Raw genomic sequence first — 27,055 nt, forward strand, 5'->3', positions numbered from 1 at the left:
TGAGCTCTCCTGTTTAGTATTAATGTCAACCAACGATCTACATCTATAATCTGCGAACCACCGTGAGGTGCATGGCAGAGGGTACATCCCATCATACCAGTTATAAGGGTTTCTTCTGGTTCCATTCATGTATGGAGTGTGGGAGGAATGATTTTTTGAATGTCTCTGTGCATGCAGTAATTATTCTAATATTATCTTCACAATCCCTATGTGAGTGATACATAGCAGGTTGTTGTACAGGATACTATGTTTTCTCATTTTGTGAAGTGCACTTCACATTTCTGAACATTTAAAGCAAGTTGCCAGTCTCTGCACCACTTTGAAATCTTGTAAAGCTCTGCCGCAATATTTATGCAGTTTCTTTCAGATAGTACTTCCTTAGAGATAACTGCATAATTTGCAAAAAGCCCGATTTCACTATCAGTATTTTCTTCGAGGTTATTAATATACAACATGAGCAGTAAGAGCCCCAATAGACTTCCCTGGGGCACATCCGAAGTAATTGCTACATCTGCTGATGACTCTATATGCAAGATAACATGCTGTGTCCTCCCTGTCACAAAATTCTCAATCCAGTCACAAATTTCATTTGATACCTCATATGATTGTACTTTTGACAATAAGCACAAGTGTTGCACTGAATCATATGCTTTTTGGAAATCAAGAAACACAGCATCTACCTGGTTGCCTCAATCCTAAGCGTTCAGTATTTCATGTGAGAAAAGTGTGAGTTGGGTTTCGCATGATCAATGTTTTCGAAATCCATGTTGGTTGGTACTGAGGAGGTCATTCTGTTCAAGATACCTCACTACGTTTGGGCTCTGATCATGTTATAAGATTCTACAACAAGATACTGTCAAGGATAATGGATAATAGTTTTGCGGGTCACTTCTACTATCCTTCTTGTGCCTTTTCCCCTAGAACTGGGCATGGTTTTTTGTTTGAGGGATCTACAATAGATTGTAGTTAGAAGAGGGGCTAATCAGCCGCAAATTCAATATAGAATCTGATAGGGATCTCATTGGGCCCTGGAGCTTTGTTCAGTTTTAACAATTTCAGCTGTTTCTCAATACCACTGACACTAATACTTATTTCATTCATCTTTTCAGTGGTATGAGGATTAAGTTGGGGCTACTCTCCAAGGTTTTTCTTTGTAAAGGAAAATTTGAAAATGGAGTTAAGCATTTCAGCTTTTGCTTTGCTACCCTCAATTTTAGTTCCTGTCTCATTCACTAGGGACTGGACACTAAATTTGGTGCCACTAACAGCCTTTACATACAACCAGAATTTCTTTGAATTCTGTGAAAGATCACTTGACAATATGTTGTTACAATAGTCATTGAAGGCATCACGCAGTGCTCTCTTGACAGTCAAACACGTTTCATTCAGCTCCTCTCTATATACAGCCTTGTGTTTTGTCTTACATCTCAGTAATCTCTGTTTCTTTAGAAGTTTCTTTACAGTGACTGTAAACCACGAAGGGTCCCTTCCATTATGAACTGTTGTACTGGGTACATATTTATCTAGCAACTAATCTTTTTAAATTCAGCCAGAGTTGCTCTATACGCTCCTGCCCTGATGGACTGGACATCTTTTGGCCGAGAAAGATATGAGCCATTTTGATTCTATGAAATTTTAAGGAAATACTTGTACATCCAGAAAGAGGCCTTCATGTAGATATGCCTTATCAAATTGGGGAACAGTAGGTGGCTCAGAGGCTGCTAGCTAACACTTGCTTCGTCTCAAAATCCATTAACCCCATTGGCACATAGCACAGTCAGACTGAGGGTGCTTTTTTATCTTCATGATGTAAGCACGCCCCCTCTGACATACAACATTTCACCTCTACATTGCACGATGGTCATTGAAAGTTTATGGTTACCAAGTACTTACGTTATTCAGCAGTCCCCAGCTCAGAAACTAAGGGTTCGGCAAACCCAGAAGCCTAGCTCCCTGAGGTGATCACAATTTGACACTACCTAGGAGATAAACATTGCTTTACAAAGTCATGGAGACAGAGATCATTACACTCAAGTAAGGCTTTGTAAACTGTGTGGTTACTTGATACGCAAGTGGAGTTAAAAGAGAAATCAAGCAGCATCAAATGGGGTGCAGTAGGTCACAGGTGGGCAGCACGCAGCCTACAGGTCAGGTGTGGCACACAACTGGTTTCAATCCAGCCCGCAGAAGAAATTTGTGGGGGAGAGAGAGAGAGAGAAAGTAAGCAAGACACTACAGAATTTTGCCAGAGGAGTTTTTAGGATAGCTATTGTCAAATGTCATAACTAAAGAAACAATGCTCACCACACACAAATAAATGTAAACATCTGAAAATGGGGTAAACATAAAATGAATGTATGTACTCTCAAAAACGTGTGTTTCTGAGGTGTAATTTTCTACTGTGGCTTTTCATTAAAGAGGTGTCATTAATATCGGTGCAATATACCGTACACACTGTCATGGACGCTACAGTTCTGGAGTGCTGCTGTCGTATCATGCCTGCGAGCCTAACAAACGTGTAAACAATGTCCACTGGTCACCAAAGGTTAAGTCTGAGTACGGTTATCAGAAGTGCAGGAAAAAACCAACTTTACAAGGACTAAATTGAACTAAAAATCTCATTTATCATGGAATACCAAGCAATGAAGAAGCTGTATTCATTTTAACAGTCATATATTATTTCAGAATATTTCATGTGGAGATAGACTAGTGCTTTACAAATTGAAACTAGGTATAAAACTAGAAAGAAACTTACTGATTAGGGAGGAAATCTGAAATGTTGCACAATTATTTAACAATTCTACATATGCAAAAAGCAAAAGTTCAGGTGTGTAGAAGCCAAAAGAAAATCTCAAATGAAACTAAGCCGCTATTAAATATAATGTGAATTTCAAGCAAACGATAAAAGGAACACGGCAGAATACTCTGAACTAAACAAAATTATTCACAAATATCTTTAAAAGTATGCCAAAAGAGACAATAAAAATTTTGCAGGGGAAAAAAGATATCAGTCAAATCCTTTGCAACACGATTTGTCTAAAAGTAAGAAATGAAATAGATGAGAGAAACAATGATGCACCTAATTTGATGTACACTATTGTCAGTGCCCTTCATAGATGTGTCCAATGTTTCTCTAATCTATTTTATTTCTTACAGATAGACAAATCATTCCGCAAAATATTTGACTTTTTTTTAATGTTTTGTTCAAAAAGCATGATCTTTGTGGCACCTCATTTGCTTTTCTGGTGTCTTCTGTTCTGAAAACATCCTAAATTTAGTGCTTGATTTGTAGGAAGCCATTTTAAAAACCAAATATTGCACCAAAGTTTTTTTTACTCAAAATTACTACGCTTAGAAGAGATGACATTTTTAACACCCCATTTGCCTTCCTAGTGTCCTCTGTTATTGACGTGTCCTAAATTTCGTACTTGATTCAAAGGAAATCTTTCTAACAGTTAAGTACCACACCAATGTAGCTATTTATGTGTAAAATAGCTAGGCCACAAAGAGATTAACTTTCTGACACTTCATTTATATGGCTAGAAACAGCTGTTCATGAAATATTTCAGTTTTACCTCAAATCACTAATTAAGTTTTCCTTAATTACCCAGATTAGTTTCAAGCACTTGATTTTTTTTTTTTTTTTTTCAAAATAGATCTCACACTGTCAATTTGACACCCCATTTGTCCATTTCCCACTCTCAGATCAGCTATATAAATTTGGACAAAAATGTATTGTGTTATTTTGCCTCAAATCACAAATTAATTTTTTATTAACTACACTAACTTCTTTCAAGCAAATAAACTCTATTTTGCAAAACTACATCTTACGCCAGCCAATCTGATACCTTCCCATTCTTCATTTCACTAAAACAATGCAGCAATGTAGGCAAAAATCCACTGCATAATTGATAGAGAGTTTTGTTTTCACCCCGCTCAAACATTTTACCAATAATTGAAAACAATAAGACTACAAGGAAAACAAAACAGAAACTTACAATCATTGCTTACCTGTTCTTACCTGTTGGGGATAATAACAACAGAGTTAAATGTACAAGATTCCAATATTATCTTCAAGTTCTTAGTGTGCAAGAGGAGAAACAGATAGTTGAAAAAAATGTCATTCTGAATGTAATGATACACAAGATGTACAAAGCCATGGGTATGAAGGAAGGAAAAGTTCATGGGGATAATTGTGATTCAATAGACTTGTTTATAGCTCACGGAAAAATAAAACATAACAAACTTACAAAGATTTGGTTAATATCACCTGCCAATAAGGAAAAGTCTGAAAAAATTCAATCAAGCAAAGCAATAAGCTGGTTCTGGCACCTATCCAGGCAAAGCAATAAGACGGTCTCACATTTAGTCAACATTAATGTCAAGTGGTCGTTATGTTTGTTGTTATGTTTGTTATCAGTTGTTGTTGTTACTGTTGCTACTGCTGCTGATGATGATTTATTATTAGAACCTGTTCATCAGGTATACTCACAGGCAGACTCACGTCCAGCAAGATGACAGATGTAGCTGCCAATAAGCAAACCAACCCTGCAGTCAGCTGCAATGCTGTAGCCTTGATAGCTGATGACACATAGTCCAGCAGGAACACACAAACTCTTGGAAGGCTACCCACACTCACGAATACCGGAATAGGCTGTAATCACAAAATTTTCCTCAGAAAGTAATAGCCACTATAAGTTAAGAGTATAATGACAATAACTACCATAAGTTAGAAAAGAGAGAGTTAACAAAATTTAATTTGCCTTGATACCTGCACTGTTGTTCCACTTGAATGGGTGCTTTACAATAGCAAAATAATTTATAGATCACTTTTGAAACTAATGTTGGCTCAGTACACCTGTATTTACTTAAACTGCAGAGAGCAATAGAATTTTAATATCAGTGTTTGATCCTGTGTGTATTCACATCATTTTCAGCACTGGTAGAATTTAATGAAAACTATGTAATATTTGTACCTGCATTCATACTTTAAAATTCATTACACAAAAGCACGTGGTAACATCTCCTGGTACAGAACTAACATACAAAGGTCCTTAATGACATCTTGGTGACAATTAAAGAAACTAACCATAGTAGATCCCAATGTCTAATCCAAATGTTCAAGCAGCAATTAGTACCCCAAGGTAGCACCTTCATGGTTTACTTTACAAAGAAATAGTATGTATGGGCTACTCACAGCAGATGGCAATATCTCCAGCCTCTTAGACTTCAAAGCATGTCACACAAAGACAGTCTGTTGCACAACAACATCAGCACACAATCGCACACAAACAAATTTTGAGCCCACACTCAGACTCTGAAGTATTCAGACTTGAGATGAGGCTGCTGGACACATGTGTTGCCAAACTCTTTGAACCATGGCAGGCTATAGTACAATGGATACTGTCATGTGCTGGTTCATATTCCTGTCTGTGTGGCAGAATATTGGGAATACCACTCAGGGAACTCACACAATACCTCTACACCATGGACCAAATTCTTTGCAGTCCTCACAAAACCTCACTATCCGAAATTAGTTTCCACATCTATATCTACATACATACTCTGTAAGCCACTGTATGATGTGTGGTAGTGGGTACCCTGTACCACTACTAGTCATTCTGTTTCCTATTCCACTTGCACAGGTGGCAGGGGTAAAATACAGGGAGCGAAAGGCTATTTACAATTTGTACAGAAACCAGATGGCAGTTATAAGAGTCAAGGGACATGAAAGGGAAGCAGTGGTTGGGAAGGGAGTGAGACAGGGTTGTAGCCTCTCCCCAATGTTATTCAATCTGTATATTGAGCAAGCAGTAAAGGAAACAAAAGAAAAATTTGGAGTAGGTATTAAAATCCAGGGAGAAGAAATAAAAACTTTGAGGTCGCCGATGACATTGTAATTCTGTTAGAGACAGCAAAGGACTTGGAAGAGCAGTTGAACGGAATGGACAGTGTCTTGAAAGGAGGATATAAGATGAACATCAACAAAAGCAAAACGAGGATAATGGAATGTAGTCGAAGTAAGTCGGGTGATGCTGAGGGAATTAAGATTAGGAAATGAGACACTTAAAGTAGTAAAAGAGTTTTGCTATTTGGGGAGCAAAATAACTGATGATGGTCGAAGTAGAGAGGATATAAATTGTAGACTGGCAATGACAAGGAAAGCATTTCTGAAGAAGAGAAATTTGTTAACATTGAGTATAGATTTAAGTTTCAGGAAGTCGTTTCTGAAAGTATTTGTATGGAGTGTAGCCATGTATGGAAGTGAAACATGGACAATAAGTAGTTTGGACAAGAAGAGAATAGAAGCTTTCGAAATGTGGTGCTACAGAAGAATGTTGAAGATCAAGTGGGTAGATCACGTAACTAATGAGGAGGTATTGAATAGAATTGGGGAGAAGAGAAGTTTGTGGCACAACTTGACTAGAAGAAGGGATCGGTTGGTAGGACATGTCCTGAGGCATCAAGGGATCACAAATTTAGCATTGGAGGGCAGCGTGGAGTGTAAAAATTGTAGAGGGAGACCAAGAGATGAATACACTAAGCAGATTCAGAAGGATGTACGTTGCAGTAGGTACTGAGAGATGAAGGAGCTTGCGCAGGATAGATTAGCATGGAGAGCTGCATCAAACCAGTCTAAGGACTGAAGACCACAACAACAACAACAACAACAACAACAACAATTCCACTTGCAAAGTGAGCAAGAGAAAATTGACTTTCTATATGCCTCCCTACCAGCCCTAATTTCTCTAGTCTTGCCTTCATGGTCCTTATGCGAAATGTACACTGACAGCAGTAGAATCGTTCTGTCGTCAGCTTCAAATGCTGTTTCTATAAATTTTCTCAATACTGTACCTCGAAAAGAACATCGCCCATCCATCAGGGATTCCCGTTTGAGTTCTCCAAAGATCTCCAGAGGACACTTGAGCAGTACTCAAGAATGGATCACACTAGGGTTGTGTATGTGGTCTCCTTTATAGAAGAACCACACCTTCTTAAAATTCTCCCAAGAAACCTAGTTGATCATTCCCGTTCCCCACTACAATCCTTACATGCTTATTCTTTTACAACATTATGCATAGATATTTAATTAATTGTACTGTGTGAAGCAGCACACTACTAAGGCTTTTTCTGTAACAATACAATGAATTCTATAAATATAACTGCTTCTACTGCAATTTTCTGAGGAACAATAAACCCCAGAAATTTGGGCATCAAAGATGGGTTATTGGAGTTGGAAGAGGTGTTAAAAACGTTAAACGGGACATGACAGGATTATTAGAAGTGTGCGGAAGGGGGAAATCTGAACTTTGTGAGGAACTAAAAGCAAACCAATGAACAGATTGTATAGGATGTGTCAATCCTAAACAGCTTTACAATTGCTAGTGATCAGACCCTTAACACGAAGAGTTAAAATAATACTAAAAGAAACAGACTCATCAGGCAAGAAATAAGATATGCAGATTATGATACTTTACTTAAGAATAGGTAAGCATACAAGATTAAATTATGCAAAAAATTGAATATCTAAGAAAATTAAGGTTACACAAATGTAAATGAATGGGGCCATTTTATAATGAAAGTTCTTATGGGAACAGCATATGATGTGCCAACTATGAGCAAGGAAAAGCAAAAACACAATGTCTCAAATTGAGCAAGGCAGCTATTGAGGCAAAGTGGAGAATTTCAAACAAACAATGAAAATAACATGACAGATTATGTGTGAACTATGCAAAGCTTTTAGTTAAAGGCTCTGAGGCAGATCTACCTCAAACGATACATAAAATGTAGTTTTCAGTAATGTATTACAGAACTTAAATTATCAGGAACCATTCCAAATATTTTCCACGTGGATTGAAATAATGACAGTCAACTTTTTAGAACTGCTGGTATAGAGAGATGTTTTTCAAGCAGCTAGTAGACTTAAGGCTGCAATTACAAATGAAGGTTAGCTTCATGTAATAGATGTTGGGGAGGGGAGAAGGGGGGGGGGATGCTTCTACGGGGTACTTCTCTTTATGGGCTTCCAGAAGGTTCAAAATCCGAGTCTAGGGCAATTGTTCAACTGTACGGGAACAATTACTGATACCCTTACCAATCATCGATAACAGCCGCCTACTTCCAGTGGTTACTAGAATGTTGGTATTCTAGAAGGTTCCAGACAGGGCAGTTTCACATCAACAGTTGGAGAGTACCCCATCAGACTGCATGCAGTTGGGAGATGTTGGAGAGGCATCAGTGGATTACAAGTAGCCAAAGGTGATGGACTGGTGATGACTCGGAAGCAAAAAAGTTGTTAATCTTTCTGAACATAAATTACATGGTGAATCTTGTCACTGAGGCTAGACAGCCTGAGTGACGTCAGTCTGTGTGGGACTCACTAAGGACCATATACATGTTTAAAAAGATAAATAAACTGTGTTAAAATTGAACGACTCTTTATTATGCTGGTACTGTCATTAAGCATAGATCCATAAAGACATAGGAAGTATTGTGTAGGTTGGTTTAGGCACACGGTAAAATTCAGTAGTTGCCTTCATATCTGTGTACCACTAAAATTGAGTGAACTGGAATTAATAAAGTAAATAAGGGGGAGGGGGGTCTACAAATGGCGCTGCATGAAACGACAGTAACTTTTGGTGAAGAAGTAATCGTGGACATTGAATACAGACGATATGCCACAAAAGTGAACTAGAAACAATAGATGCTAATGGTAATACTACACATGAGGGAAGTGTTTTCATAATCACATTTGGTTGTACGCAGGAAAGAAGGACTGCAGAATCTTTACATCACACTGCATTGCCTTTGCAGTGTGTAATGGATCTGAGAGATGTGTTATTTTCTACCGGATTTGTCGATACCAAATCTAATGAGGGAGGTTGTAAATGTTTTCTTATATTTTTGTCAGAATATTTTTTGTGAATAGTAATTTGCCTTACTTTATGCTAACTTGCTTATATGTTCGAGAGTGACAGCATATTGATTAATATTAGTAGATATGACGAATAATATCAAAGAGACTGGGTACAAGTGGAAGCTTGTGTGTTGTGTGAAATGTCTTTGATGCTGGAGTCGTCTTTGACCGTAGTCAGTCGGCAATGAAGCACATTCAGAAAAATGGTATTTGAAGCACCAAAAATGAGGCAAACACATTGAACCAGGACATTTCCGCAGCCGACAAAACAGCATTATGAAATCATACTTCCACTAGACGACTGAAGCCAACACAAAAAAGTCAAATATCATCTCATAAACATCCACAGAAAAGTGAGTACTGACACGAAATATGCTAAATTCAAGTGTATAAAAATAGTGAGCATATTTCAAGTGCTATACACCAGCAGCCAGATCATCACCATGTACAAAGAAAATGTTGCACGTAACAGCAAAGTACATTGTGTTTCATGGCACTGCATGGTTGCTAAGTGCAATTAACAATGTACATACTGTACTGCAATTTTATTTTGTGGAATAACTTACTGCCCTTCGTTAGAATCCTTTTTATGTCATGTTGTAACAAATTCAAGATGACAAAAGCCAGATGGCCAAAATAGCAAACATAGACTTAGTTATAGATGAGAATATAAAAAAGAAATAGCCATAGATTTAGGTTATGGGGAATATAATATAACTGAAGCCAGTTTTAGTATGAATAATACTCTGCAGATAGTGGATCGAAATGCCTCTGCACCACTACCAGGAACTACACGATACAACAATACGAAATAAATATGAGCAATCCAGTGACAGAACATGAACAGTTTAAAGAGTGAAAACCAATAGAACATAGTGAAAACTCGGAAAGTACAGAAAAAAGTCAAGGTAGTAACCGTCTGCCGTTACGTAGTGTTGTGTCACACGTGGTGTGTGCATGTGTTTGTAAACACTGTGCTGTCAAACATTTTGCACCAGACACCAGGGACTCTGTGCTTTATATATGTGTTTTGGTTTTGTTTATTCTTTGATTTATGGTTTTTATGTTATTCTATCTTTCGTGCCTAATTATGGGATAACTTGCATGTATATTGTACCTTGTGGATTAACATTGACTTATGAGCTGGTATTAAAATCCATGGAGAAGAAATAAAAACTTTGAGGTTCACCAATGACATTGTAATTCTGTCAGAGACAGCAAAGGACTTGGAAGAGCAGTTGAATGGAATGGACAGTGTCTTGAAAGGAGGATATAAGATGAACATCAACAAAAGCAAAACGAGGATAATGGGATGTAGTCGAATTAAGTCGGGTGATGCTGAGGGAATTAGATTAGGAAATGAGGCACTTAAAGTAGTAAAGGAGTTTTGCTATTTGGGGAGCAAAATAACTGACGATGGTCGAAGTAGAGAAGATATAAAATGTAGACTGGCAATGGCAAGGAAATCATTTCTGAAGAAGAGAAAATTGTTAACATCGAGTATAGATTTAAGTGTCAGGAAGTCGTTTCTGAAAGTATTTCTATGGAGTGTAGCCATGTGTGGAAGTGAAACATGGATGGTAAATAGTTTGGACAAGAAGAGAATAGAAGCTTTTGAAATGTGGTGCTACAGAAGAATGCTGAAGATTAGATGTGTAAATCACATAACTAATCATGAAGTATTGAATAGAATTGGGGAGAAGAGGAGTATGTGGCACAACTTGACAAAAAGAAGGGACCGGTTAGTAGCACATGTTCTGAGGCATCAAGGGATCACAAATTTAGCATTGGAGGGCAGCGTGGAGAGTAAAAATCGTAGAGGGAGACCAAGAGATGAATACACTAAGCAGATTCAGAAGGATGTAGGTTGCAGTAGGTACTGGGAGATGAAGAAGCTTGCACAGGATAGGGTAGCATGGAGAGCTGCATCAAACCAGTCTCAGGACTGAAGACCACAACAACAACTATGAGCTTCTATTCTCTGGACCTAGTATGTGTATTCTCCATTTCTCCTGCGACTGCATTCAACAAAGTTTGTCATTGGTTGCACAAGGGACCTTTTCGTGTTGCCCAATTTACCCATATTGAGATACATGCAAGATTATATCATCAAACTACAGCCTACCCGACTTGCACCAACAAACTGGTGTGATGGCCTGCGTAATACCACTGAATTAACAACTGCTCACAAAGGAGATTTATGAAATGTCTGAGACATCCGCTATGACTAATCCTGCTATGTCACAACTGGTCATACAGCTACCACATTTCCAGCAACACAATCCGACTTTATGGTTTGTGCAGCTGGAGGCCAGCTTTTTTATTCCAGAATTTTGGTAGATGATACCAAATTTGCACTGATAGTAAGTCAATCAGATCACCTGTACACTGTGGAGGTAGTACAACATGTAATTACCATACCACCAATGGCTAAATCCTGTGACAATTTTAAGGCAGAACTGATCCAGCGAATGTCAGCATCACAGGAAGAGTGAATACAGCACTTTCCCCACATAAGAAAATATCAGAGACAGAAAGCTTTTGCAGTACTTGCGGCACCTACAAAGCAAAGTGGATGTGGGAACCATACTGGGCTATTTAATATGCACAATATAGAGCAGCCATTTACCACCGCCTGTCAAAGCAATCATAGCGTCCCAGGCTCACACATCCTTGGACATGGTAGAGTAACTGGTAGCGGAACAGGATGCAATGAGACTGGCTCCTGTCGGCAAAGTCCGCACTAGTGCAACGCCAACTGTTTTGCGCACAGCCCTGACACAAACTTTTTGCATGCCTAACTAAGCAGCAAATGCTTGACACTGTTCATTATACCAAGACAACCAACAGGCCTCCCTCATCTTGTAGTCCATGATGTTTGGCTCCAGATCAACTGGTGATCACAAAGACAGTGCTTGCCTGTATGATCCATGAGGAGTCATGTGCCCATTCAGCTGCCCCTGGTACTCTCACTGTTACATCTAGTTCTGAAAAATTGTGGTGTGTGGGGTCTGTGTGACAATTATAGAGTTCTTAATGCCAGAACAATACCAAAAAGATACTATGTGCCATTGGTGCACGATCACAATTGTGTGTTGGGTGGTGCCAACATCTTCAGCATACTGGACTGTGCTAAAGCATAGATGCAGGTACCCATGGCACAACAGAATATCCCATAGGTGGTTATAATTACTCCTTTTGAAGTGTTTGAGAGCACATTTATGATACTTGGTTTCAGGAGTGCTGCACAAACTTGGCAAAGGTTTATTGACTCGGTACTACAAGGTCTGTCCTTTTTGCTTCGTCTATCTTGGTGACATTGTGATTTTTTTCAGCATCTTCAGAGCAGCATCTTCAAAATGGCCGAAATGGCATGGTGTGGTCCTCAACAGAGCTAAATGTACCTTCACTCAGACACAAGCGGATTTCCTGGGGCACAGGATATCATCTGTGGGATTGCTACGACTACCTGAGGAAGTGGCAGCTCTCTTGCCCATCGCACAGCCCAGCAACACTTTGGAATTGCGCCAATTTCTGGGCATGTTGAATTTATATCGTTGCCACCTTCAAGACTCACCAGAGCTACAAGAGCCATTAGCTGCAGCACTTTCTGTCCCAAAGAGTAAAGGCAACTCACCCATAATGTGGACTGATGGTACAACCTTGGCAGGAAAGTAGCCAAAAAGAGTTTCATGTATGCTGTACTGCTTGTGCATTCTGACCCTAGTGCGCCCTTGGCAAAGGTAGTTGATGCTAGTCTGTCAGCAACTGGTGCAGTGCTCTAGCAACGGTGCAATGATGCATGGCAACCACTAGTATTCTTCACATACAAGCTGTCACCACTACAAAAGAAAAGGGTATGACTGGGAACACATAGCGATGTACAAGGCCATTAAATACCTCAGGCTTCAGCTGAACCCCAGAGACTTCACATTTACAATGATCACAAACTGTTGATGTATGCCTTTTGAGAGAACAACATGAACTGTTCACCAAAGCAGTAAACCAGCTGGTGTTCATCTCACAATTTAGCACCGATGTTTGACACATACCTGGTATTAACAATGAAGTTGCCCATTGTCTCTCTTGGGTCGGCAGCATCTCTAGCATGATTGATTAAACTAAGCTTGCCAGGGAGCAACAAATAGACCGGGAACTACTAACAGCAGCATCATAAACATTGACCTCCAGCTAACTGAGACTGCTGCAACCAATATCAAACTGTATGCCAATACGTCCACCCTAAAACATCGCCCTATCCTACTAGCCACATTCAGAAGTGACAAAGTTACAACTTTCACACAAATTTTGACACCCTGGTGTATGATCAAGGAACCGTCTGACGACAAATCGTTGTGTGTGGTTAAGGATAGAAAAAAATTGCCATAAATGGATGAGCAGTTGCATTAAGGGTCAGTGCAGAAAGAGTCACAGAAATGTGCCTGCAGCTGTAGAGAACTTCTGGAACTCAACTGTCTGCTTCATCCATGTCCACATCGAAATCATCAGGTCATTACCACCATCCAATGGCCAACGCTATCTACTTATTATCATGAACCATTTCATTCACTGGCCAGGAGCTGCAATGGTAGACAATATTTCAGCAGAAATATTAGTCTTTGCTTTCTTTCTTTTTTGTCGCAATGGGTACCATAATTTGACTGTCCGCTGTACATCACAACAGAGCATGCATGGTAATTTGAATTAAAGTGCACTAAATTTTGTTGCATAGTCCACCACAAAACGATGAGCTACCACCCGGCCAGCAACAAGATGACTGCAAGATGACACTGCTCATTTAAAGCAGCACTGATGTGCCACGACACTGAGTGGACTAAGGATGTTCCCATGGTGCTACTGAGCCTCAAGAACACTTTTAAACCAGACTTAGATGCTTCATCAGCTAAGCTAGTGCACAGTGAGTTGTTGCATGTACTTGGTGAATGTGTGGACTCCAACACTCTGCCACCACCGGATCAAGATTAGCCCAATTTTGTCCATCAGCTCAGAAACCATGTAACCCAGATCCACTCCCACCAGCCTTTCAGACAAGGAACAGCCTCTACCTTTGTTCATCAGGATCTTAACATCTGTTCGAATTTCATCTTACACACAGGAAGTATCAAACCATCTTTACAGCCTCTGTACAAAGGTCCAAATTGTGTACTCGCAAGGACTGGAAAACTGCTTGACATTTTGACTAATGTCAAATTGACCACATATTTCATGCATGGTCAAGCTATCATCTATATTTCATGAAGCACTCTCGTTAGAAGTTCCAAGGCCCCAGCCTCATTCAACAGCTGCCCTACCACCAACACCACCATCACCAGTGCCGACTCCAGTGTTAACAAACCACAGGATCTGGCTAGTACATCCATTTTTCAGTCCGCTTCCACTTCCACTGAGTGTGCTGATGTAGTGACCAACTGCCATTATGTAATGTTGTGTCACACACATCATATGCATGCGTTTACAAACACTGCACTGTCAAAGTATTTTGCACCAGAAACCAGAGGCCTGTGTCATAATTTGTTTATTGTTTGTTTGGTTGGTTTAATGATTAAAGGAGACAAACTATGAGGTCATCAGTCCCTCCTACCTGGAGCAGGCAAGTCAACAAAATTACCCACCAAATAAGACCATAGTGCGTGAAACCCAAGGAAACAAAACCTCATGACTTAGTGAAGGGTGATGAAGCTGAGAGAAAAGACCAAGGAAGAAGAAATTGAGGGGAAAGGGAAAAAAGCAGGAGAACTGCCCCATCCAGGGAGCAGCCGGAAGCTTCAAAAGGCAGAAAGTGCGATGGGGGGCACATGCCCTGTCACTTATCAGTGGCACTCCGCTCAACTACACCCAAGGAAGTCCAGTAATATGAACTATAGGAACTGGGGGGGGGGGGGGGGGGGGGGAGAGAGAAAAGCACAGAAAAACAGAGGAAGAGCACCAAGTCAAATGGAACACATGAGAAGGGGAAAGAAGGGCAAAAGAGTGGGAAACACGAGTGCCAAGGAGGACAACCAAGCCCAGACAGTTGCTGTCTGTTCGGGGCAGAAGAGGCAACAGGGCATCCTGCCAATCCCTCAATGGGCCACCAAGTCTGAGGTGCCCTCCCTTAGAGAGAGAGAGAGAGAGAGAGAGAGAGAGAGAGAGAGTTAAAAACATCCTTCACAAATAAACCATGAAACCAGGTAAGCTGCTGAGGCATCTACTGCTAATAGCAGGGGTAGAAAGTGAGAAAGATTTAAGAGTCCACCATAGGGCGGCTGGGTTAGGACAGTCCAGCAAAATGCGGACCTATGTCAAACAGGCACCACAATAACAGTGGGTCGTACCCTTGCGATGGAGGAGATGGCCATTAGTCATCCAAGTATGGCTGATGCAGAGCCAGCAAAGGATGATGGAGCACTTGCGAGAGGCCTGCATGGAGGACCTCCACAAATTCGTGGTCTCCTTTATCACATGTAGTTTGCTCGACAAAATCAGAGTATGCGATTCCACATCCCAAATTCTTTGAACTTGACAGCATAATAACAATCAAAGGTCCGATTCTGGAATACAGACCTCATGAGATGGTTTTCCAGTAGCCAATGCGACCAGCCTATTGGCAAATTCATTCTTTGGGATATCCAAATGTAACCTGGGATCTGGTATCAAAAGATCACCAAGCATCCACATTGTTCATGGCCAAAAAGGGAATTCTGGACAGTCAGAACCAATAAATGGAGGTTGTAACACTGGTCAAGAGCTTGTAAATTGCTCAAAGAGTTACTAAAAATGAGAAAGGACTCACTAGTGAAGGAATGAATATGCTCAAGAGCATGAGACATGGCTACCAATTCCGCAGTGAAAACACCGCAGCCATCCGGCAAGAACTGGACTTCACTACATCCTGCATGAATATAAACAAAGCCAGTGTGACGCAACCATCAGTATAGATCACTTCTGAACCCCGAAACACTCTGAGAATGGGGAAGAATCAGCAGAGGGCCTCAGGGTGGTCAAGTCTTTCAGACGTCGTGACAGGTCAAGACAGCTGTGGACAGGGAATGCACCATGGAAATGTATGTGAGCGGACTCAGAGAACAGGTGGTAAGGAGAAAGCTGGAGTTCAGAAAAAAAAGCCACATGAGGATGGTGATCATAACCCCAGACATGTGGGAGGTGGATCTCTATATCTAGAAAAAGTAAATGGTAGTCAGAGGGCTCCGGGGAGCATTGGATGCGTAGCGCATAAGTGATCACCTGCTGCTGGCGCAAAACCCGCAACAGTGGAACCCCTGTCTCCTCTAGGAGACTGATCATGGGGCTAGTCCGAGAGGTACCAGTTGCCAGTCATACCCCACAATGATGTACTGTGTCCAGCATCTCTAACATCAAAGGTGATGCTCAGCTGTATGTGAGACTCCCATAATCTACACAGGACTGGACCAAGGCTGTATAGAGCCATATCAGAGTAGAGCAGTCCATGCCCCAGTTGGTGTTGCTGAGGTATCAAAGAGCACTAAGGCATGACAAACATGTCCAATTTAGCTCACAAAGAAGGGGGAAGTCATATCAATCAGACGTCAAAGACCTCTCCTAAAAACAATGACAGTCCATCACATTGAGGTACTGGCTATGAAAAAATAGATATGGATGAGAATGGACTGTATGGTGACAACAGAAATGTATAATGTAGGTCTTGGTAGTTGAAAAATGGAAGATGAGTGGGAGCCCAAGATTGTGCTCAGCGTATAGCTCCCTACAGACTGCATTCAGTAATGCCCATCACAGCTGAACAAAACTAAATGGCCGGCCGCGGTGGTCTAGCGGTTCTAGGCACTCAGTCCGGAACCGCGCGACTGCTACGGTCGCAGGTTCGAATCCTGCCTCGGGCATGGATGTGTGTGATGTCCTTAGGTTAGTTAGGTTTAAGTAGTTCTAAGTTCTAGGGGACTGATGACCACAGATGTTAAGTCCCATAGTCCTCAGAACCATTTGAACCAACCAAAACTAAATGCAAAAATCAACAGCATACAAAAAGGGGACACCACAGACCCTGCAGCCACCACTAGACTGCTGATATCCAGTAAAAAAGAGGTACTCTCAAAGCAGAACCCTGTGGAACCCCATTCTCCTGCAGATGAGAAGTGCTGCCGGAGATGCCAACCTGTACCTGAAAAGTGCAGCTTGAAAGACAGTCCTGGATAAAAATCTAGAATAGGCCATGGAGACCCCACTCATGTAAGGTGGCAAGAAAGTAGTAGTGCCATAGGTATCATTAGCTTTATGCAGATCATAGAAGAGTGCAACAAGATTTTGATGACAGGTGAAAGTCATTCGGACAGAAGACTCCACATGGACTAAATTACCCACAGTACAATGGCCTTGCCAAAAACCATCCTGGGTTGAAGTCAAAAGATCCCAAGTTTCAAGAATCCAATACAGCCTCACCATATGTTCATGTAACATGCACATGAGATTAGTTAAACTGATCAACCTATAGCTGTTCATCTGAGAAAGCAGTTTACCTGATTTCCAAACTGGAATAACAACACTTTCTCACCACTGGGAAGGGAATTACTCCTCACTCCAGAGACATTAAAAAGGGCTAGTATGTGACATTGACTAGCCACCGATAAGAGTTGAAGCATTTGGTTGTGCAACCAGTCCGGTCCAGAAGACTTGCCGGGACAGAGAGCAATGGCGCTGGGGTATTCCAACTCACTAAATGAGGACACTATAAGGTTCCAGAACAAAGGATAAATAGAGTTGTTCTGTTTGAGAAGATGAAACACACGCAGATAGTGGATCGACACTGAAGCCTGGGCAAAATTCTGAGCAAAATATTCATGACGGAGTCCAGGCTGGTGAGGATAACACCATTCAGGAAAATCAGAGGATACTTGCAGGAGTAGAGTAGCCCAAAATGTGCCTCGTCTTAGTCCATACCTGCGAAGAGGGAGTATGACACCGTTCAGAAGTGACAAATTGTTCCCAGCAAATTTGTTTCTGGCGTTTAAGAAAATAATGGGCCTGGGCATGAAGGCATTTAAAGACCTGGAGATGGTCATGAGACAGGCACCATTTGTAGCACTGGAGGATACAATGGCGATCTTAAATAGCCGCAGCAATTTCAGGGGTGCACCAAGGGACAGTCATCCATTGGGGAGAGCCTTAGGAAGAAAGTATCACTGAATTGGGTTGCCAAAATAGTGGTGCTGGTCAAACTCCATATGGACTCATCAATGTCGTAGTGTGGTGGAGTGGTTGGGATGGCAGCTGAAGAAAAAAGCATCCCAATTCATATTAGTAAAGGCTCAACTGGCAGGGCATGCAAGTGAGTGATGCTGAAGGAAAGATAAGACCGGAAAATGATCTCTGTCGTACAAATCATCACGAAGTGCCCACTGAATGGAGGGTAGGAATTCAGGGCTACAGCTGGAAATATCAATGGCCAAGAAATGCCATGTGCTATATTATAGTATGTGGGAGCTGCAGTATCGAGAAGGCAGAGATCACACCCTGCCTGCAGGACATCAACAATCCTGCCCTGGTAAGTGGTAGCAGAATCACACCACGGAGGGTTATGGGTGTTAAAATCTCCAAGGAGAAGGAAGGGGAGAGGGAGCTGTTGAAAGCGGCCAAGCAGAGCAGGAAGCATAGGAGGCTGATTTGGGCGAGATAAAGATTGCATATTATTACTGCAGAGTCTAAATAGATCTGAAGGGTCACCACTTCCAGCACAGTATGAAGAGGAAAGAACCTAGGAACTAAAAGTCTGTGTGCACCAAAGTACAGACACCACCAAAGGCTTGCAGAGGGCCGACCCTGTTCCAGCAGAAGGTTTGGAAGCCACAAAGAGTCAGTGAATGAGTATCTACTAAATGAGATTCCCACAATACAACATAAGTTACAGAGTAAAGAGAACGAAGATACTGCAATTCCAGTTGGTGATGATAGTAGTCATTAGAATTCCATTGGAGGAGAGTAATATAAATGGCTGGAAGGATGCTCAATGGGCCAGAATCGGTCACTGTGTCAAGTCAGCGTCCATCATCAGTAAGAACAGAGTGACATCCTTGAATGTAAGATCAGACCCTGACTGAGAGGGAGGGGGCGACACTTGCTGCGATGTCGGGTGACCTTGTCACTAGACTTATTCAACTTCTTCTTCTCCTTCAGGAGGTGAGAGGAAGTGTGGTCAGGAAGAGAGAAAGTCACAGCAATATCAGGATCCGAAAGAGAACGAGCAGCCTTGAGGCTCACAAAGCATGGGTCGAGTGTCCGACTCAAAGTAATAGGCTTCCTGTCCTGGAGACACTGGAAAGGCGGGTTCCTAGAGGAAGCCCAATCTTTGGTGGGTGCCAGAGAAGAGGGCTGCTTCTCTGGCTGAGGAGGAGGAAAAGGAGTGGTTTTGTGAGGAGAGGGAATGGGAACTACCAGCGAGGACAAAAGAAAACGATGACAGGATGACGGTAAGGAGGAGGAAGCAGGAAGAAAGAATACAACAGAAGTAAAAGTAAATGATAAAGAGAATGAGTGGAGATGGTCAAATTTCTGCTGGGCCTAAGAGTAGGATAGGCAATCAAGACTTTTGAATTCCTGATCCTTCCTTGCCTTTTTACTGATCAGGCAATCGAGCGAGCGAGGAAAATGTTGGAGGGAACAATTCGAGCACTTGGGTAGTGGGGGGCAAGGACTCCCCACATGGATAGGGTGGCCAAAATTGCTACAAATAGGATTTGCCTAACATCACAAAGACATGTGACCAAAACAGACACACTGGAAACAAAGCACGGGAGGTGGGATACAGGGCTTCATGTCACAATGGTAAACCACAACTCTGACTTTTTCTGGAAGAGTATCCCCTCAAAAGCCAAGATGAAAGTGCTGTCCTTGTCCTTAAGACCTGTCTGAATTCACCGGACAAAATAAATGCTGCACCGTTCCAGGTTAGTCCTGAGTTCCTTGTCAGACTGAAGGAGGAGGTCCCTGTGAAAAATAATACCCTGGGTCATATTTAAGGACTGTTGAGGAGTAATGCTCATTGGGATATCTCCTAAGCACCCACAAACACAAAGAAGCCAACTGACTGGCAGAAGAGCTTATAATCAGTAGGGAGCCAGATCAAATATTACTAGGTGAGTCAACTTCACCCAATTTATGTTCAATATGTTCTACAAAAAAAGAGCAGTTTGGTAGCAGTGAAAATCTCCCCGTCTGTCCTGGAACAAACGAGGTAACAGGGAAAGGGTTTCACCCCATGCCGGCAGACCTGATCCTCCTCCCATGGGTTGGCCACGGAGGGGAAGGCCGAGGAAGTGAAAGTAGGAGCACAGAAAGAATCATTCCCATATGAAAAAACAGCTGTGTAAGAGGAGCCAGAAGTATAGAGTTTAGCACACTTCATGTGCAGAGTGTCCGCTCTGGTACCACCCACTCCAATCAGGGACTCATCCCACGGGTGCCCCTCAACCACAGCAAGGGCTGCCTGGCGCGGCAATCACTGGCAGGAGTTCAGTGCCCCTAAAACACGAGTAACCACTCCTAGGCGTACACAAGGTAGCACCAGCTCAGGTACCAGAAGTGTGATTCCGGTGTTGTGAGGGGCCTCACCCCACCATGTACCACACAGACTGGCTACATACGCTGGTGACCTAGGGGTTGGGGGTGCTACAGCAGGGAAGGGGAGGAAGGAGGGGAGGGAGGCGAACCCATGCCGGAGATGCTATGGAAGGAGTTCAAGTTATTCTCCAAATGGCTCACACGATGTAAACAGAATTTAGAAGGTCAAACCCCCAAGGGAACCAGAAAAAGCCAAGGAACCAAGGAAAATGAGAGAGAGAGAGAGAGAGAGGGAGATAGAGAGAGAGGGAGAAGGAGAGAGAGGGGGAGAGGGGGGGGGGGAGAGAGAGAGAGAGAGAGAGAGAGAGAGAGAGAGAGAGAGAGAGAGAGAGAGAGAGAGAGAGAGAGAGAGGACCAAAAGGAACAGAGGTACCAAGGGAATGCCCGGGTCATCAAAACAGGAAACACCTAGGAAGAAAGAGGGAGGGGGCAGGGAGGGGCAAGGGGGATGGGGGAAAGTTACAATGGGAAGGAGTGGATACAGGGACAGTACTGCAACTCAAGGGAGAAGAAAGGCTCCTAGAACTTGGGGCCCCATGCTCACTGCATACAAACCCACTTTGGTTAATGCTTTTTATGTTTCTCTATCCTCCGTGCCTTGTTATTAGTGTATAGTTATGGGATAAATATTACATACTGTTCTTTGTGGATTAACGTTGAGCTGTGAACTTGTATTCTGGAAGTTATTGGCAACCGGAATAAAATAATAATTGGATCCTTATACCAACCTCTTAACTCAGATGGTACAATTGGTGAAACATTCAAAGAAAACCTGAGTCTAATTTCAATCACATACCCGACTCATACAATTATAGTTGGTTGTGACTTTAAATTACCCTTGATATATTCACGAAAATACATGTTTAAATCTGAAGGTACACATAAAATATCATCTGACATTGTGCTAAACATGTTCTCTGAAAATTATTTCCAGCAGTTAATTCATGAGGCCACTCGAATAGTAAATGGTTGTGAAAACAAACTTGACCTCTTAGCAACAAATAATCCCAAGCTAATAACAAGCATCAAAATGGATACAGGGATTAGTGAACACAGGGGTGTCACAGCGAGACTGAATTCTTTAACTCCTAAAACAACCAAAATTAAAAGAAAAATATAAATGAAAAATATATCTATTCAAAGAAGCCGATAAAAATTCACTTGACACCTTCCTGCGAGAAAATCTTCACTCCCTCCATATTAACAATGTAAGTACAGATGAGATGTGGCTTGAAATCAAAGAAATAGTATTGACAGCAATTGAGAGATTTATACCAAATAAATTAACAAATGATGGAGCTGATCCCCCATGGTATACAAAACAGGTCAGAATACTTTTGCAGAAAAAACAGAAAAAGCATGCCACATTTAAACAAATGCAAAGCCCCCCCCTCCCCCCCACAAGATTGGCGATCTTTTACAGAAGCTCAAAATTTAGTGCAGACTTCAATGCAAGATACTTATAATAGTTTTGTTGTGGACACCTTGTCTTGAAACCTGGCAGAAAATCCAAAGAGATTCTGGCTGTATATAAAATATGCTAGCAGCAAGACACATTCAATGCCTTCTCTGTGCAATAGCAATGGAATTACTATCAATGACAGTGCTGCTAAAGCAGAATCAATTCCTTCACCAAAGAAGATGAAGTAAATATTCCAGAATTAGAATCAAGAACATTTGCTCAGTGGAGCAACTTAGAAACAGATATCCTCAGAGTAGTTAAGCAACTTAAATAACTTAATAAAAGTAAGTCTTCCCATCCAGATTGTATACCAATCAGGTTCCTTTCAGAGTACATTGATGTGGTAGCTTCTTACCTAACAATGATATACAACTGCTTTCTCAATGAAGGATCCATAAACAGTGAATGGAAAGCTGCACAGCTCACAGCAATATTCAAGAAAGCCAATAGGAGTAATCCATAAAATTATAGTGCCACATCACTGATGTCGATATGCATCAGGATTTTGGAACATATATTGTGTTCGAACATTATGAATTACCTCAAAGAGAACGGTCTATTGATACATAGTCAACACAGATTTTGAAAGCATTGCTTTTGTGAAACACAACTAGCTCTTTACTCACATGAAGTATGAGTGCCATCGACAAAGAATTTCAAATTGATTCCATAATTCTACATTTGCAGAAGGCTTTTGACACCATACCTCACAAACAGCTTGTAATCAAATTGTGTGCTTGTGGAATACCTGCTCAGTTATGCAACTGCATTCATGATTTCCTGTCTGAGAGGTAGAGGTCATTATTTTTAGCAACTGATGGAAAGTCACTGAGTAAAACAGAAGTGATTTCTGGTGTTCCTTGAGGTAGCATTATAGGCCCTCTGTTGTTCCTTTTCTATATAAACAATTTAGGAGACAATCTAAGTAGCCATCTTAGGTTATTTGCAGATTATACTGTCATATATCATCTAGTGAAGTCATCAGAAGATCAAAACCAGTTGCAAAATGATTTAGATAAGATATATGAATGGTGTGAAAATTGGCAATTGATCCTAAATAATGAAGAGAGCTAAAAGGAATGCATTAAACTTCAGATACATAATAAACATCAATCAAATCTTAAGGCCATAAATTCAACTAAATACTTCGGAATTACAATTGCAAACAACTTAAATTGGGAAGAACAAAGAGAAAAGGTTGTGGGGAAGGCAAACCAAAGACTGCGTTTTATTGGCAGAACACTTAGAAGATGCAACAGATCTACTAAAGAGATTGCGTGCACTACACTTTGCCATCTCTTTTTGGAATACTGCTGTGCAATGAGGGATCCTTAGCAGATAGGATTAATGAAGTACATCGAGAAGGTTCAAAGATGGGCAGCACGTTTTGTATTATCAAGAAATAGGGGAGAGACAGTCATGGACATGATACACGATTTGGGGTGGAAATCATTAAAACAAAGGTCTTTCTCATTGTAGTGGGAACTACACACAAAATTTCAATCAGCAACTTTCTCCTCTGAATGCAAAAATATTTTGTTGACGTCGACTTACAAAGGGAGGAATGATCATCATAATAAAACAATGGAAATAAGAGCTCGCATGGAAAGGTATAGGTGTTCATTTTTTCTGTGGGCTGTTCGACAGTGGAATATTGTGAACCCTCCGCCAGTGGAATTTGCAGAGCAGTGATGTAGATGTGCATGAATATTTCTCTGTTGTTTCTCCTGTGAATGCATTCAATAAAGTTTGTCACTGGTTACAGGAGGGAGTTTTTCATGTAGCTCAGTTTCTTCATATTGAGATGCTGCGGATTAAATCATCAAACGATAGAAGACCCAGTATGTACTGACACTAACAAAATTTTAAAATGCCACAAATATTTTGATGCTAAAATCAAATAAAGCAAAAATGTACAAATGGACAGTTGAAAGAAATGCAGGATAATATAGCCAAGGAGTTCAAGGAAGAAAGATGAGTTCTTCTTCTGTTTCAGAAAGATGTAGCTAATAAATTGAGTGCAAAATCAAAATTGTGTTGTTGGTAAAAAGGATTTCACTGGTTTTAAAAAGAAACAAGAGAACAAGCTCAACAAGATATCAGGAGAAGTAAATAAAATAACAAAGGAACCGGGAAGGATGCAGTGATAATGCAGAGAGCAATAGAGTGGTGCAAGCCTAAAGGTAGCAAATTTTGATGTGAAGGTGCAAAAAGTGGCTGTGAAGCAGGGAAAGCTAGTGGTAAAAGTGACTCAGATAGTAGATCTGATAGCTAAAGACAACTGACACATGGTCTTGATCAAAAGCACACACCAATCCAGGCTCATGAGATTGGAAGGTGAACCAATGTGGTATATAGGTTACCTCCGGGACTGACCAAATGTATCAGCCTTCCATGCATGCATTTCTGTGATGTAAGCAACGATGATTGATAGCGGATGTGCTTTCTCCAGAGTGAGATAGATTCAAGCCTCAAGGGGATATACATCTAGTAACATTCTTTAGAAGTCTTAGAGCTGTATTGCCATCAGCATGGGCTGACGCTTCATTGCTAACTGCTTGGATGGAGATGTGTGTAACTGGGGATAAAGGAAAAGTGATGTAGACTGAATCTGAAGCAGTTTCTTTGACACAGGAAAGACATTTCTTGGACTTGCAGGTTGCTACAGAAGATTTGTGGATGAACAGATACTGTACAGTGAAGCATTACATATTTTGGAGTGGTCAAGCAGCTGTGATATTGACTTTCAGGCCCCCAAGAGTAAGCTAGGTATTGCTCCAGTTCTGCGTCAGCCAGATCTGGATAGAAGGTTTTACTTGGCTTTTGACTCATCAGACTATGGAATATGATTGCAGCTGTATCAATTTACATGACAATGGAAAGATAATGACGTTCTGTAAGTTGAACATTAACTAGTAGGGAAAGAAAATATAGTGTGGCAGAGAAGAAAGCTAATGGATTTTCAGAGTTCCACTATTACCTGCCAGGGCAGAAATCATCCTTAGTAACTGGCCATAAAGCACTAGCATTCTTACTCAGTTGTAAATCGAAGCAAAGTCGATTAACAAGATGGATTCTAGTACTTCAAGAACTTGATTTTGGTACTCACCAGATACCACGACACGAATACACTGTGCCAGATGAATTGCCCAGGCATCCCAGAGGACTGAAGATTCACAAAGGACAACAGCAGATTGTGAAAGTGAAAATTAGAGTTATGAGAGAAACGCAATATGAAGAATTTCGTAAGAAAGTATTTCAAAATACTGAAATTGAGCAAGTATGATTGTACAGAGTAAAATAAGATTAGAACATATAATCTATTATAATATATCATCAGACAAATATACGACATGAAGACTGAAAACTGTGTATCCCAGAGCATGTAGCAAATGAGCTGATGTGGTATACTCACTACATACAGTACACGTCATTTTTGAGCAAGAAAATGTCTGGAGATGTTAAGACATTAATGCCTCTTTAATAAAATGACTCAGGAGATATAATAAGTATTGAGAAAAAGTGATATTTGTTACGAGATAAGGCTTATGTATCCAGTAACACGAAAACAATAAAACAGGTTGTTGCTTTTAATCTTGTGGGTCCATTATCACAACTACTGGTGCTGTCACACAGCTGCTAATAATATTAGAGCTATTCTCCAAACCCATTACAAATGGCAGGAGGAACTGCCATAGGATCAAAACCTTGTTGAAGATCTGTGCTCGGGAGAAAACAATTAGTAACAATGGAAGGCAAATCACTGGAAAGACTTGGAACGAAATGCTGAATGAATTTAATTTTAAGTCAGTGTAAATATCACACTACAGGCCACCATTTAGTCCAGCTGAGCATGTAATGAAAGGAACTGGATATACTTTGGAGTATATTGCCAGAAAAGACATGGAAACCGAGTACAACCTGTCACACTCTTTGAGGATAAGTTAAATAATGCACTACATGATTCCACTTGATTTGGCCCAAATAAAGTATAATTTAACAAGAAACATGGCAGTTTAATAAGTAAAGCAATTAGAGATCTACCTGCTAATGATAAAATGTGTTCTGAAAGGATAGAAAGGTTGAAGAAACATTACTGAAGAAAGTATCAGAATGTAAAGCTTCACATAGTAAGTTGGTGCACACAGTAGTATATAAATCAGGAAATTTAGTTCTTGTGCGTACTCACATGAAATCAGAAAAAAAGGAGTACAAAATGACATAAAGAACTTTTGACCAATTTATAAAGAACCTTATTGTATTGCTAGAATAGATCATACAAATATGCTTCAGCTTGAGCAGTCAGGCACTTGAATAGACTACGGAAAGGAACATGTAGGAAATGTTATTAAAAACTACGCTACAGAAAATAGTGACAATCATGCAGTGGATGCAGTGAATATGTGCTACTGATTGATAGGCATCATCAGAGTGTTACAAATGCCCAAAGGTGATGGTCATTTGGCAGCCTAAAAGCAGGATAAGTTGTTATGGGTGAGGAAATATTAGTCTGATTGCAAACACGAGAAGTATTGTGAATAGAGGATGTGTTTATGTACACATGGAAGAAATTTTGTGAATTTATAAACAAAGCAAAGTAGTAGTAAAATTAGTAAGAAAGGACTGTGGAGGAGAAGAGAGGAAAAGAGATTAGTGTTTAATGTCGAATCGACAACAAGGTGATTAGAGATGGGCCAGATGCTCAGATTAGGGAAGGATGACCTTATACCTGTTTCACAGATAAACAAACTGTGCTAAAATTGAATGACTCTTACCATGCTAGTACTGTCATTAAGCATAAATCCCTATATGCATGGTTCAGTTTATGCATGCTCTAAAATTCAATAGCCACCAATGTACCTGATGTCAATGCCACCCCCTATCCCTCCTCTGATATCCACTAAAATTGAGTGACTTATCATTAATGACTTAAATATAAAATACATAAGGGGGTTTACACAAGCTCCACATAATTTTCACATTCTGCTGCTTACAATGATGGGGAATCAACAGAATGGCTAAGACCTCACTCTTGAATCTCTGTCTCTGTACCACTACTATGCAGT

The 27,055-nt window shown here is 40.8% G+C and overlaps 1 protein-coding gene across 3 annotated transcripts in view; it reads right to left on the reverse strand.

The window, feature by feature from the left end:
• Positions 1–27,055, reverse strand: part of LOC124613201 (transmembrane protein 241-like) — a 66,412-nt gene that overhangs the window by 19,413 nt on the left and 19,944 nt on the right. For all 3 annotated transcript variants that reach the window (XM_047141866.1, XM_047141865.1, XM_047141864.1), the window contains exon 3: positions 4,493–4,654. In XM_047141866.1, coding sequence (XP_046997822.1) covers positions 4,493–4,654 — 162 coding nt within the window. The remainder of the gene's footprint in view (positions 1–4,492; positions 4,655–27,055) is intronic.

Source organism: Schistocerca americana, chromosome 4 (genome assembly GCF_021461395.2).
Source record: "Schistocerca americana isolate TAMUIC-IGC-003095 chromosome 4, iqSchAmer2.1, whole genome shotgun sequence".
Lineage (NCBI taxonomy): Eukaryota > Metazoa > Arthropoda > Insecta > Orthoptera > Acrididae > Schistocerca > Schistocerca americana.